General features: G+C 27.3%; 3 protein-coding genes across 7 annotated transcripts in view; 1 reads left to right on the top strand and 2 right to left on the bottom strand.

The window, feature by feature from the left end:
• Window positions 1-1,105: 1,105 nt before the first annotated feature.
• LOC107172856 (uncharacterized) lies at window positions 1,106-3,566 on the bottom strand. Of its 3 annotated transcripts, none has more exons than XM_089224109.1 (8): window positions 3,405-3,566; window positions 3,186-3,284; window positions 2,971-3,103; window positions 2,731-2,904; window positions 2,290-2,640; window positions 1,964-2,232; window positions 1,562-1,780; window positions 1,106-1,493 (listed from the first exon to the last, which is right to left on the bottom strand). In XM_089224109.1, the coding sequence occupies exons 3-8, from the start codon at window positions 2,999-3,001 to the stop codon at window positions 1,440-1,442; spliced, it is 1,098 nt and encodes a 365-aa protein (XP_089080235.1). In that variant the 5' UTR covers window positions 3,002-3,103; window positions 3,186-3,284; window positions 3,405-3,566; the 3' UTR covers window positions 1,106-1,439. The 3 variants fall into 3 exon arrangements, with proteins under 3 accessions (XP_089080235.1, XP_089080234.1, XP_089080233.1); XM_089224108.1 differs by having other exon boundaries at window positions 3,395-3,566; XM_089224107.1 differs by lacking the exon at window positions 3,405-3,566 and having other exon boundaries at window positions 3,186-3,372.
• A 5,125-nt stretch (window positions 3,567-8,691) lies between these two features.
• Window positions 8,692-10,937, bottom strand: LOC107172877 (uncharacterized). Of its 2 annotated transcripts, XM_089224106.1 has the most exons (7): window positions 10,192-10,937; window positions 9,991-10,133; window positions 9,794-9,918; window positions 9,498-9,717; window positions 9,186-9,430; window positions 9,001-9,100; window positions 8,692-8,900 (listed from the first exon to the last, which is right to left on the bottom strand). In XM_089224106.1, the coding sequence occupies exons 1-7, from the start codon at window positions 10,407-10,409 to the stop codon at window positions 8,782-8,784; spliced, it is 1,170 nt and encodes a 389-aa protein (XP_089080232.1). In that variant the 5' UTR covers window positions 10,410-10,937; the 3' UTR covers window positions 8,692-8,781. The 2 variants fall into 2 exon arrangements, with proteins under 2 accessions (XP_089080232.1, XP_089080231.1); XM_089224105.1 differs by having other exon boundaries at window positions 9,794-10,133.
• A 328-nt stretch (window positions 10,938-11,265) lies between these two features.
• The window catches only part of LOC107172906 (rhotekin-like), a 35,401-nt gene continuing 33,391 nt past the window's right edge, over window positions 11,266-13,275 (top strand). The window contains exon 1 of one of the 2 annotated variants that reach the window (XM_015523213.2): window positions 11,266-11,649. In XM_015523213.2, coding sequence (XP_015378699.1) covers window positions 11,491-11,649 — 159 coding nt within the window. In that variant the 5' untranslated portion in view covers window positions 11,266-11,490. The remainder of the gene's footprint in view (window positions 11,650-13,275) is intronic. The other variant, XM_015523212.2, reaches the window with a different exon arrangement.

A 13,275-nucleotide genomic window follows, 5' to 3' on the forward strand; every position in this document is an offset into this window, starting at 1 on the left:
TGATAATTGGCAAATCTTATAACTTATATTAACATAACAAAATTGATTCTGCTGAATCCAAATTTACTAAGTATGTTTGTTAAAGGCTGAGACAATGCATACTGGCGTAGCACAATATTTGTTCTTTATCAAATTTTAATGTAGTACAATGGTAGTTCTATTATTGAATTTTTTTTATTATTATTCTTTGATATTTGAACTTATGAATAGATTTTTTGAACATAAACATCAAATTATAATATATTTCTAATATTTGTTATCTAGTTTTCATATTGTGATTGTGAAACCTATATTAGAAAATTAAAATCTTAAATAAAATAAAAATTATAATACATGTAAAACATATTTGTTTTAGATTCATTGAAAATATAGCAGTATTCAAGTACTCATGTAAACAATGTTAATATTTATTTTTAGGGTTTTTACGCAATTGTGGGAAATTATAATATTGCATTGTTATTGATAGTAAAGATTCAGTTTTATGTTTTGTGTGCATGGTATTCAAATCAATGTTTAAATTGATTTTATTAATTAATTAAAAAATTGTATGAGGAATATTATCTTTATGAAACATAAGCACAACATATATTTCATTTTAAAATTAAGTTGTTGGCGGGAAGGAATTAAAATAATTAAGGTGAATGTTAGTACTATTTTTGGAGTGAGATTATCATAGTATTAAAAAATAAGTCTACTAGTTACTGTGCCGTGTAATAATAATATTAACTGAACAGTTGCTACTTAGTACTCAGTTTTCTTGATTGAGAGATAGCCTCGATTTAGAATTTCTTTATCTGCATTTGCTGTGTCATATACATTTGCAACTTGAATGTTTTGACTATGAAATTAATCTAGTCAGTGCCTTTACCTTAATTTAATATCAGAATTTTTATGGTTAAAAACAGAAAATATTGGCTATGTATGAAGTAGTGTGATAGAAAAGAGGCTTCAGGTTTAAAGTGTTTGAACATTAGTTTTAGACAATAATAAATAAAACTAGATTAGGGAAATTTTTTTGGAATCGTGTTCTGAATTAAAATTTTTACATGTTGAAAATAATGCATTTCTGTCGATTGACATATGATTCATAATATCAACACAGATGTATTTGTGTATTCTATTTATTTATTTTTAATCTTTGGCCCACTTAACACAGCATAAAATATGTATGAATATAATTGAAAACAAAAATCTCATACCTAAAAAATATTAATAATTATGAGCAACTAAATTATATAATAAAGCTCATCATCATCATTGTCGTCATTTATCATAAATGATGGACATTAATAATTTTTTTATAAATTTGAATATATCAGTGTAAATAAATATAAAATAATGGTAAATGGTAATAATTAAAACTAATAACATATCACAGAAAATATCAAAATTAAGTTTACAATAAGTTGTGCTTAATGAAATGGTAACTTTCAACACTTTTAATCTAGCAATGATTTAGGAAAAAGATTCATATCAATGTAGTCATCGACAACCTGCAAACAAATTATGTCAGTAATTAACATTCTTATTAAGCATATTCTGAACACTAATTTATAGCAACCTGTTTCAGTAGTTCAACCGTGATCGTTGGATGTTTCAATGTGAAACTAGAATTATTCATAAATTTACTGCCATTCATTTGAATACGATAACCGTTCAAGTGATCTTTGTGAATAAACGGAGACAAAGGAGTGTTATGGACATTAGACTTTGAACATGCTTCGGCCCAAGGTATAGAATGTTTGTCATTAGCTTCGGATGCAATAGTATCAAGATCGTTCTAAAACAAAACATTAAGTAAGTACACAAATATGTAATTATTTATTTTGCTTTAAGCCCAATGGCCTATGTTACCAAGGATATATACAATTAAATAAAAAACTACATTTTTTATTGTTAATCAGTAATAAAACAACAATAATATCATGGTATTTTGAAATGGAAATAATAATAGCTAACATACTTTACATAAAGATGAAAGAACAGAGCCTAGAAACTCGTGTTTAACTCCAAACAATGATGACACAATTTCAGCTATCACATCTTGTGTGGTCTGACCACTGTCCACTAAATTGTAAGTTTCTCCTGCAGCTTCTGGTGATTTTAACAAATACCATACAGCTCTACAAATGTCTTCAACGTGTATTGTGTTACAAGACGTACTACCTTTCCAGAGAATTCGAATAGGCTCCTCCAGTCCTCGATACAAAGAACCAATCACAATAGTTGGAGCTAAAATACAAATTTAATTAACAACATATACTTAATATCCTATTGGCGTAGACATACTGAGCCCAATTCTGTCACCTATGCCATACACAATAGCTGGTCGGACAATCGTATAATTTAAATTTGTAATAGTTTTTATTTGTTTTTCTACTTCATATTTGTACTTTGCAATGGATGTCAGGGGTATTACTTTATCATCTTCTTTGATTGGTCCTTTGTGGTTGGCAGTAAACTGTCCCGATGACACTTCGACATAACGTTTTATACCAAATTTGGCAGCAGCACGAGCACAGTTCATGCTGAGTTTATAGACTCCCTCTTCATAGATGGTGTCTGGTAAATCAACACGAGTCTCTCCGGCACAATTGATAGCATAATCAAAGGAACCTTCAAAAACATTCTCGCAAGAACCTACAGAAATGAATTTCAAAAATGTATCAATTACTGTTCAGTATTCTTTTTTTGATAATGGTAAATATCTATAAAAAATGACAAGGTTACTTTGATTTATCAAATTGGCACTGTGAAATTCTACTATGGGAGATTCGAACGCTGCCTTGTGGTCGTCGTTGAGCCAAGCAATTTGGGGTGGCACTTTGTCGACAACTCTCACGGCAGACGCTAGATCGTTGTCTACCAAATACTTGACCAGGTGACGACCAATAAAACCACAACCTGGAACCATGTAAAAAACGAATTTAACAAAACACTTTAAATAAAAATAAAATGTAAATTAGGTACCTCCCAAAATCAGTACTCTATCTTTCGACATGATGGACGTGTAATGCTAGCAATGCTACGACGGTTTCTGTGGCAGCAGATTGTTCGAAATCGACGAAATCAGTATTTCCCCGACACTTCCTGTGACCAAATACTGCAACAGACACAATCGCATTTTATAATAAACGCATTAATTATTATTATTACGGTGGAGGTATAGAAATAGCGATTAGTACATGGCGTAGCAGTAGTCGTCAGTGATGACCGCATAGTTGTGTCATCTTTCGATTTCCGGCAAGAAATGTGTAAAGGAAGTGGTCAATGATACGCGAGTTCTGAATAATAATAAATCATTGATTATTATTATTATTATTATTATTATAAGACTAGCATCCCGTCATAATATAATATCATCGTATGATATAATATAATACGAGGTACCTACATTAACATACTAAATTATCATTATCGTAATTTGTAATTCGTAGTTGCATTGTTTGCGATGAGTGTAATATTAATCATACTTCATAGACGTAAAACTATGTATTTAAGCCATGCCTATGACAATAATTGACAATATGGGTTCATTATTATGTGCCCAGTTGTGCCGAACGTTCGTAAAAACACAATAAATCAAATGGTGTAAATTATTATTATTTGTTATTGTTATCATATTATCTCAAAATCAAATACATTATTCAACGTCGTGCGGCAGCCGACAGGACGTGGTGTGGTGCCGCACTGCACCAAGTGGTTATCACAATAATAATAATATTATTATCAATGATGTGGACCTAATGTGGTGAAAATATTAGGCACGCGGATATCTTGTTGTGTCCGTCTTACAAGTTACTAGTGCTGATGTGAGTAATATGGAAATGGAAAATGTACGCTTAGCAGATCACGTCTAATTCCGTTAGTTTAAAAATTAGAGTAAATTAACCTATTACAAAACTTAACGGTAAGAACATTATCTGTGTGTGTATGAGGGTTTTTTACGGTAACTTAGTTTTTCAGTGAGTGATGAGCATTTTTTTTTAATTTACGCTTTTTTATATACGCATAACTTGCTACAAAATTGAACTATCGTAAAAAATCCACATAAAAACACACAACACACAACATAATGTTCCTACCCTTAAGTTTTGTAATAGGTTAATTAACCCTAGTTTTTAAACTAACGGAGCTAAGCGTGATCTGCTGAGCGCAATTTTTTTATGTTATGCACTTGTAAGACGGATGAGACAACAAATGGTTGTGTAGTCTTCTTAATGTTTTCAGTATAATCTTGAACACAAAATTGTGTGCACATACATAAGGTAATGAAAAAAAAAAAATGAGAAAGAGAGGTGGCGCCCGCACTCAAATATATCTATTTCAAGAAACAAAAAAAAATTTGGAAAAATTATAATTTAAGAAACTAAAAATAGCATTGTCAATGTTTTTCTGAATAACATATCCAGTCAACTTATTGAAGATTGAAAAATCATAAAGTATTTATAAATATTTCATATGGGGATTTTTTAATAGTTATATGTATTATTCATAAACATCTGGTCCAAAATTAGGAATTCTGTTGTAACCAAACGGGGGGGGGGGGGTAAATGCCCACCTCGCCCAAATTAAAAAATAAAATACTAATTACCTTTGTCTATGTGAGCTTAATAAAAAAACAGATTTATGATATATTTATTATCTCAGGAAATATTGCAATGGGTAAATCCTCTTGGGATACCCAGTATAAAAAATAGATAAAAAAAATAACTTTAGACATTTCTATTATTAACTAAAATAAGAAAAAATATTTGAAAAATTGTATGATTGGGTAAAATTTTGATGAATGAATCATTTGCTTAAAGAGTATGATACCATACCACATAAATTCAACCAAATAGCTAAAGAGATACTAACTACAATAGATACCTATTACCTTTTATTTTTTGTTTTACCATTTAGCTAATCCTCACTAACATTTGATATTCTGTGTGTGAGTATCTGTTGTTGGATCTACAAAAGATCTTTTCTAATTCTTCTGTCTTAAAACCAGATTAACAATCAGAATAGATGGTCAATAATTTAATAACTTTATCAATTATATCAAATTTTTATATTTAAATCAATACTATATTATATTTTAACTTTTAACCATTGTTAGAAGTCATGATAATCAAAAAGTATCAGTTTTAGTTTTCTTTATACTTTAATTTCAAATTGAGTTATTAACATTTCTTTTTTTGTATTAGCTTCGAGTATAAAACTATTACAGCTCAACCCATGAGCATTTTAAAATCATTAATTAATTTCTACATACATTCATATTTTAGATTCTGAGCGGAACAATGAATGTATTGATTTTACCATGATATGTGTTTTTTTTTTTTGTGTCTGTCATCACGTTTTGGGGCAGTAAAAATGCTTCGATTTTTGACTTCGGTACCTCGTTCGATCAGAAAGTGAATCTAGTTGGTACTTTGAGGAGTCAAAAGTAAAAAATTCTTAATACTTTTCTAAATAATTGAGAAAAACAAACTAAAAATTAAGGGAAAAACGGGAAATTTTACGCACACTCATTTTTCGACAAAATCGATTTTGGTTTTTGATGTAACTTTAAAACAAATGACCATAGATACATGAAATTTTCACCTAATGTTTATATACGTATATTCTATCCACCATGCAATTTTCAAAAAATTTCGACTTAAGTTGAACTATTCATAGGCATTTCAAATTTTCGATCATTATTAGTTTTTTTTAAATTAATATCGATAAAAATTTATTTGTTAGGCAGAAAAGCTTGAAAATTTAATACAAGGCTCTTAACATATTGTTACAATAGCAGTTGAAAAATAAAAGAAATTTATAGTCACAATTTTTTTTTATAAGCATTCAAAGTTTGAATTTTGACAAAATACGTAAAAATCACGAAAATTCACAAATTATTTTAAGCTAGAAATTCATAAAAAATTTTCTTTTTAAATCTAAAATTTAAAAATTTAATACAAGATTCCTTACAAGTTTTTCAATCTTTATCACAAATAAAAATTTCACCGGAAATTCAAATTAAATTTTTATGAGCATTTGAAGTTTAAATTTTTACAACATTGGATTTTCACTTTTATCGATTTCCTTATTTTGGTGTAACTCTAAAACTCTAAAACAAATTACCGCAGATACTTGAAATTTTGACTGAATGTTTATATAGGCGTTTTATATATTTGGTAAAATTTTCAAAATATTCAGATTTGTTTTGAGCTGTTTACTGACATTTTAATTTTTGAACTTTTTTAGTTTTTTTTTCTATAAATATCGATAAAAATTTATTTGTTCGGTAGAAAAGCTTGAAAATTTAATACAAGGCTTCTAACGCATTGTAACAATAGAAGTTAAAAAATATTAAAAATTCGTAGGCACGATTTTTTTTATAAGCATTTAAAGTTCAAATTTTGACTAAATACTCAAAAATTACGGCAATGTTTAAATTATCTTAGATAGAAATTCATAAAAGTTTTTATTTTTAATTCTAAGATTTGAAAATTTAATACAAGGCTCCTAAAAAAATTTTTACAATAGCAGTTGCAAAATAAAAGGAATACATAGTCACAATTTTATTTTTAAGCATTCAAAGTTTGAGTTTTGACAACATATTATGTAAAAATCACGAAAATACAGAAATTATTTTAAGCTAGAAATTCATAAAAAATTATCTTTTTATATCTAAGATTTGAAAATTTAATAAAAGGCTCATAATATATTTGTACAATAAAAATTGAAAAATAAAAGAAATGCGTAGTCACAATTTTTTTTTTACAAGCATTCAAAGTTTGAATTTTGACAACATATGTAAAAATCACGAAAATTCGCAAATTATTTCAAACTAGAAATTCATAAAAAAATTTTCTTTTTAAATATAAGATTTGAAAATTTTTAATAATCTATAATATATCCTAGACAGATAAACCGTCTTCGCTCAGAATCGTTTTTTGTATACACTGATATAATATCATTGGATTCAAATTTAATTCCATCCATTACAGTAACCCACTTGTAACCTACTGTACAGTGTACAGCAGAGCGACATACACGACTTACCCGCTTTTTTAAAATTAATATTGATAAAAATTTATTTGTTAGGCAGAAAAGCTTGAAAATTTAATACAAGGCTATTAACATATTGTTAATTGTTACAATAGCAGTTAAAAAATAAAAGAGATTCATAGACACAATTCTTTTTTATAAGCATTCAAAGTTTGAGTTTTGACAACATATTATGTAAAAATCACGAAAATTCACAAATTATTTTAAACTAGAATTTCATAAAACATTTTCTTTTTAAATCTAAGATTTGAAAATTTAATACAAAATTCTTTACAGGTTTGTCAATTTTTATCACAAATAAAAAGTCCACCTGAAATTCAAATTAAATTTTTATGAGCATTTGAAATTTAAATGTTTACAACATTGGATTTTCACTGGATTTCACATTTAGTGATTTTCTTATTTTGGTGTAACTCTAAAAGTCTAAATCAAATGACCGCAGATACTTGAAATTTTCACTGAATGTTTGTATAGGCATTTTATATATTTGATAAAATTTTCAAAATATTTAAATTTGTTTTGAGCTGTTTACTGACATTTTAATTTTTCAACTTTTTAGTTTTTTTTTCTATAAATATCGATAAAAATGTATTTGTTAGGCAGAATTTTAATAATCTATAATATATCCTAGACAGATAAACTGTCTTCGCTCAGAATCGTTTTTCGTATACAATGATATAATATCATTGGATTCAAATTTAATTCCATCCATTACAGACTACAGTAACCCACTTGTATCCTACTGTACAGCAGAGCGACATCCACGACTTACCCGCCTTTTTTAAATTTAATTGTACACAGGTCAAATTACTTAATTACTTCAATTTTAATATTAAACGTTAATTATTTAAGAGTTAAATTTTATGTCATTAATTCATTATTCATAAGTCATATTCATAACACACAATTGTCTATGATAAACCTATATTGCCTATGCAAAAAAGAGCACAGAGACAATACATTGCATGAGATAAAAACTGTTCTCTTAAGCCATTAAGCTCATAGTTAATAATTAAAAAATTACTGTAATATGCATAAAAAAAAAATCTTTTTAAATATTATTTAAGTTATTATATAAAAAAAATTCATAAAATTAAATTTGTTATTAATTAACATGTTGACTACCATGCGGCCGCCGGCGTCCTAATAATAATAATCAGGTATTGATAATTTTTAGAGATTTTAATTTGGATTTATATTATTAACTTTTCTGTGGCGCTACAATAATGATCTTGAAAATATGCTGTGGCGTAGTGGGAATAATTGCAATTATTTTAATGTAATAAACATAATTTTAACATTTTTTTTTGTATTTTGTATTTTTTTTTTCAAATTCAATAGTATATAATATTCAAATACAAACATATAATGACACTGAAAAATGTTTTTGGCATACCCATGATAAGTATTCTTGAGGCCGCTTGTTGCTGCATGGCAGTCAATGTGTTAAAACAATGTCAAAACTAACATTGTTAGGTATAGTAGTACAATACACACTTAATTTCCTCCAAAAAATTAAATATTTTCTACTATTCACTAAAAAATGCCCTGAATAATTTTTTTTTTAAATTAATATTTTAGTTCCTCATTGTACTAGTCTTTAAATTAGAATCTTAAAATATGTATAATAATAATAATAAAAGAAAATAGAGATTATTTGTTTATTTATATAAAACATGTAAAACTGAACACTTGTAAGTTAATAATAATAATATAAAAATAACACAAGGATACAGATTATACAAGTTTATAAATTTCAAAAAGATCATCAAATTCGACTTCACGCTGAGTTCCAATATCTTCTTCATCATCCATTTTGAATTTTGGATTAATCGACAGAAATTCTTTTATGCCAGCTAATACAAAATGATAATATAATAATTTATGATTTGATTACAATATTTATATACCATTAATAAACTATTTTAACAAATTATAATATGAATATCAACTTACAAAGTACTTGGATATGTAATGTACACTTATAAATGTGTTCTAGACGTGCAGTTATAACTGATGACAATTGGGGTTCACCACATTCATTCATGGACATAATCTGTAATAACGTAATATATTACAAAAAGATGATAAGTTTTAAATAAAATATATTTATTTAATTAAATATAATTGAAAAAACTTGCTTTGAACTGTAATAAATCATAAGTTTGTAACTCTGTAATATTTGTTATTTTAATCTGAGACATGTTCTTCCAATCTACTACTAACATATCACAATTATCACTTATAATGCTATCATTAGATTGATTATTTTCATTTTCAATATAAGAACTATTTTGAGAGGAAGTCTTTGGTGTACACGTTTGACCACGTACAAATACTGGAACTTTATTGAATTTAATATTTAATGGTTTTTCATTTTTCCAAACTGAAATTAAATGGTATGTAGTAATAATAAATTTAAAGTAAAATAATTTTAAATAAATGTAACATACTAGGTGGGGTTGTATTTTTTTGTTCTTTAGAATTTAAAGCTAAAGAATCACAGTGAAAAACTTCTCTTGTTACATGAAGATTTGGTTCTTCAGAATTCATGGAAGGAGAACAAACATCTTGTTCATTGTTTTCACCATTATCTAATTTGAAACGTTTGTGCATTATACTAGCTTCCTTTGAGGATGTGATAGAAGTCTTTGATAAAGTACCTACATAATCCTGAAAAATTATTTGTTTTATTAAAAGAAAATTATAAAAATAAGTTAGGTATAATATTAAAAATTAAATAAATTACATTTTCAATATGTTCAATATTTTTTTTGCTTTTTTTGTGTGTTCTCTTACGAACTCTTTTCTTAGGTATTTTTAATAGTTCGGATGAAGTTGTATTTTTATTATCATTATTGGATGCTCCATCCACTTCACGATTATTGGATAACATTTCAATGTCAATAGAATTTGTTATTTGTTTGGTTGAATTCAATTTCTTACTGAGGTTATTCACTTTACTAGGGGAAAAATCTCCATTGATATTAGCAGGAATCATATCATACTCCGTATCAAGCTCAATAGTATTTGATTCAGTTTGGATATATTTTGGGTCATCATAAATGTTTCTTTTTTTCAGAATAACACTAAAAAAAAAATAGAGTTTTTAGAATGTATAGGTCATTGTTTTAAAAGTATACTAACCCTATTTCTTCATTTTCATTAATTGCATTGATATCATCTTCATCCAGAAATGGTACATTGTCAAAACATAATTCTATATCACGAGATTCTCTCAACACTTTTCGTACTTTTTCTTTCAAATGTTTAATTAATCTAATACAAGTTTTATCTATGTGAAGCCAGTAAACTGAAGGATTCCTGTCCGGGGTTAGTTGCAAAAGGTTTAGTTTAATACGCATTTTGAAGTAAAATATTTCAATTACAAAAATCTTTTTAATTCAATTTGAAACTAATAGCAGATATTCACAGATTGAATATGAGGTAAGGAAACTTTTTAAAGTTCGTAACTTCAAACTTAAGCTGTGGAAACGAAATAAACAGAGAAAAATAATCAAACATTAATCAGTTTCACTGTTCAGTGTTTACATTTTATATATTCACAGGCGAAAATACGAAACACGATGTCGACATACGAGTGACGAGTTGCCGAGCCGATAGAAATTAAAAAAACACAATAATTAATGACAAATATTTTTAAACTAAAGTTTGTACTAACAGACAACAAATAACAATAGTTAATGTCGTTAGTAACAGCCAAATCGAACCAAAAAACTAATTGTCAATATGAACCACGGTTTAAAACACGCTACTTAATCTGAAATCCTGGGATGTATTAAATATTAAATAAGGTATTCTAATCTATGTATTAAATAGTAAATACTAAATAGTTAATTTACTACCGGCAAAACATAAAATGCAATAATAATATTATGAATTATGATAATATAAATACGGCACTACGTCGTCGTCGTTCCCCCGCAATTCTTATCGCATTATCATATTAGGTAAGTGGTAGCCATGGTTTAAGATAGACTATTGTGGCGACACTGCAAAACATGCAAGTTCTATGCTGAAAGTGATTGGCGTTATCAAGGGTTTACAAGGTTGCTTATAAATTTCAAAAAAAACCGTTAACATTAACCGGTACCATTGTTTTTTATTCTATTGCAGGATGCAACGTATCACTTATGTGATAACAAAATAAAATAAATATTAATAATTAATATTAATATATTAGTAAATAGTAGGTAGTTATTTTTAATAGTTATGTTTTTAACGGATAAATGATTGTTTTTTCATATAATTTTGCTGTAGTATATTTTGTAGCGTTTTATTTGTCCATATGTTTTCATCTTGTATTTTCATTAGCTTGGTGTTTTGTTCGATGAGAATAAGTACTTATTATACTAATAACTGTAAGTCCGAAGTCGTAAAATCGTTAATTTAAAAATCGTGTGCTGACGTTAAGTAAAAATCAGTATGGCTCCCACATCTAAAAACTCGAGAAAATCTTTGTCGGCGAAATGTCAATTACTACCCGGTAGCATGACAATTGACAAGGAAAACGCGTTCTTACATAGTGTAAGTGAATTTCATAGCAGAATTCGGCGGAGAGAATCAATACGGCACAAGTATAAGGTAAGTACATCTAATTGTATTGAGACTAAATCTTCCATCGTATGTGTAAGTAACGAAAATAGAAAAATTTACGAGTACTTATTATTATTATTAGACAAGAACGTTTTGTGAAAAAAGTTTATTTATTTACTTGTTTGTCATATCACTACTATTATTGAATATCGTGTGCACTAAGCTGTACATAAAAAGTTATTTTCCGTTCTAACTGTTCTAAGTATCTAGTGGTTTTATCCTTAATCTGATGTAATATGTACCAGGTATTAGGTACCTATCTATTTAATCATTAACTGATTAAGATTAAGTTATAAACTAATTGTGATAACTGATGATCATTGATTAATACACATAAAAACTAGATATTGATGTATTATAATTAGGGCCCGGATGTTGATAACTTTTGCATTTTTTTTTGGAGCATCATAGACGTTGCTTTCCTAGCTGAAAATTTATTTCAATAATATTATAACTACTAAGTACCTGATTATTAATTTTTTAATTTTTGGACATTTATGTGACTTTCAGTTCATTTTTAATTAACTAGTAAATGATCTCAACAATTCATAGGAAAAATACAATTTGTCGTTGTTATAATTTATATTTTCCAAAAATCAAAATCCACAGCTTCATATTAATTTTATGTATGTTTATTAGCTGTATTTTTGATTCTGAGCGTAGTAATGAAGTTATTGATTTTACAATGATATTTGTATTTTTTGTATTCTCCATCGTCTTTTGGAACAATTTTTTCGATTTTCTTCAAATCTTCCTTAATATTTTCAGGTAGTAAAGTTGATCTTGTTGGCACTTTGAGAGGGGGGTGGGTCAAAAGTAAAAACCCCTGTAAGAACTATTTTTCAAAAGCGTCAAGAAAAACAAACAAAAAATCGAGAAAAATCTGAAAATTTCACAAAGAATCTGAATTCGACAAAATCGATTTTAGGTTTTGGTATTACTCTAAATTCACCTCTAACTTTTGCTGTTAGATACAAGAAATTATCATTTAATGTTTGTATTAACAATTTCTATAGGCCATTTGATTTTCAAAATATTGAGATACTTTTTGAGATGTTTATAAAAAAATATAGTTCCTGTAGTGCTCTAGTATAAATATTAAATCCAATTGTCTAAAATCATTTATCCTTAATATAAACATTTTAATAACTAAGAAACTTCTTACTCATTAAAATTTTGAATTAGGTAGTTCTATTAATATTTTCTAAGTAATTAGTTATTAAATAATTTATAATAAAATAGGGGGATAACATTTGAAAAACAGAAGTTTGTATCGCCACGGGACACTCTTCAAGTAGTATAGACAAGTTCAAGAATTTGAAAACATATTCTTTGAGTTTAAAAGTTCAAAAATCAGAATTTTAATAAATTCATTATTAAATGAAAAAATTGGAGTAAGCATACTTGGTGGATCACCTTGTATATTTTAAAAACAAAATACCGAACTTAGTCACGCACAATTAATAATCAATATTGGTAGGTACTTAAAATAGATGCGACCAGGATTTAACTCCACCTCATCGATTAGTTGTGTTGGGATCCAGTAAGACATCACATCTGAAATCGCTGTAGATAGATTGAAACATTATCGCATTCAGAAATAGAACGATTGAC

This window comes from Diuraphis noxia, unplaced genomic scaffold (genome assembly GCF_037042655.1).
Source record: "Diuraphis noxia isolate RWA-SAM2 unplaced genomic scaffold, SU_Dnox_SAM2 contig0003, whole genome shotgun sequence".
NCBI classification, from domain to species: Eukaryota; Metazoa; Arthropoda; class Insecta; order Hemiptera; family Aphididae; genus Diuraphis; species Diuraphis noxia.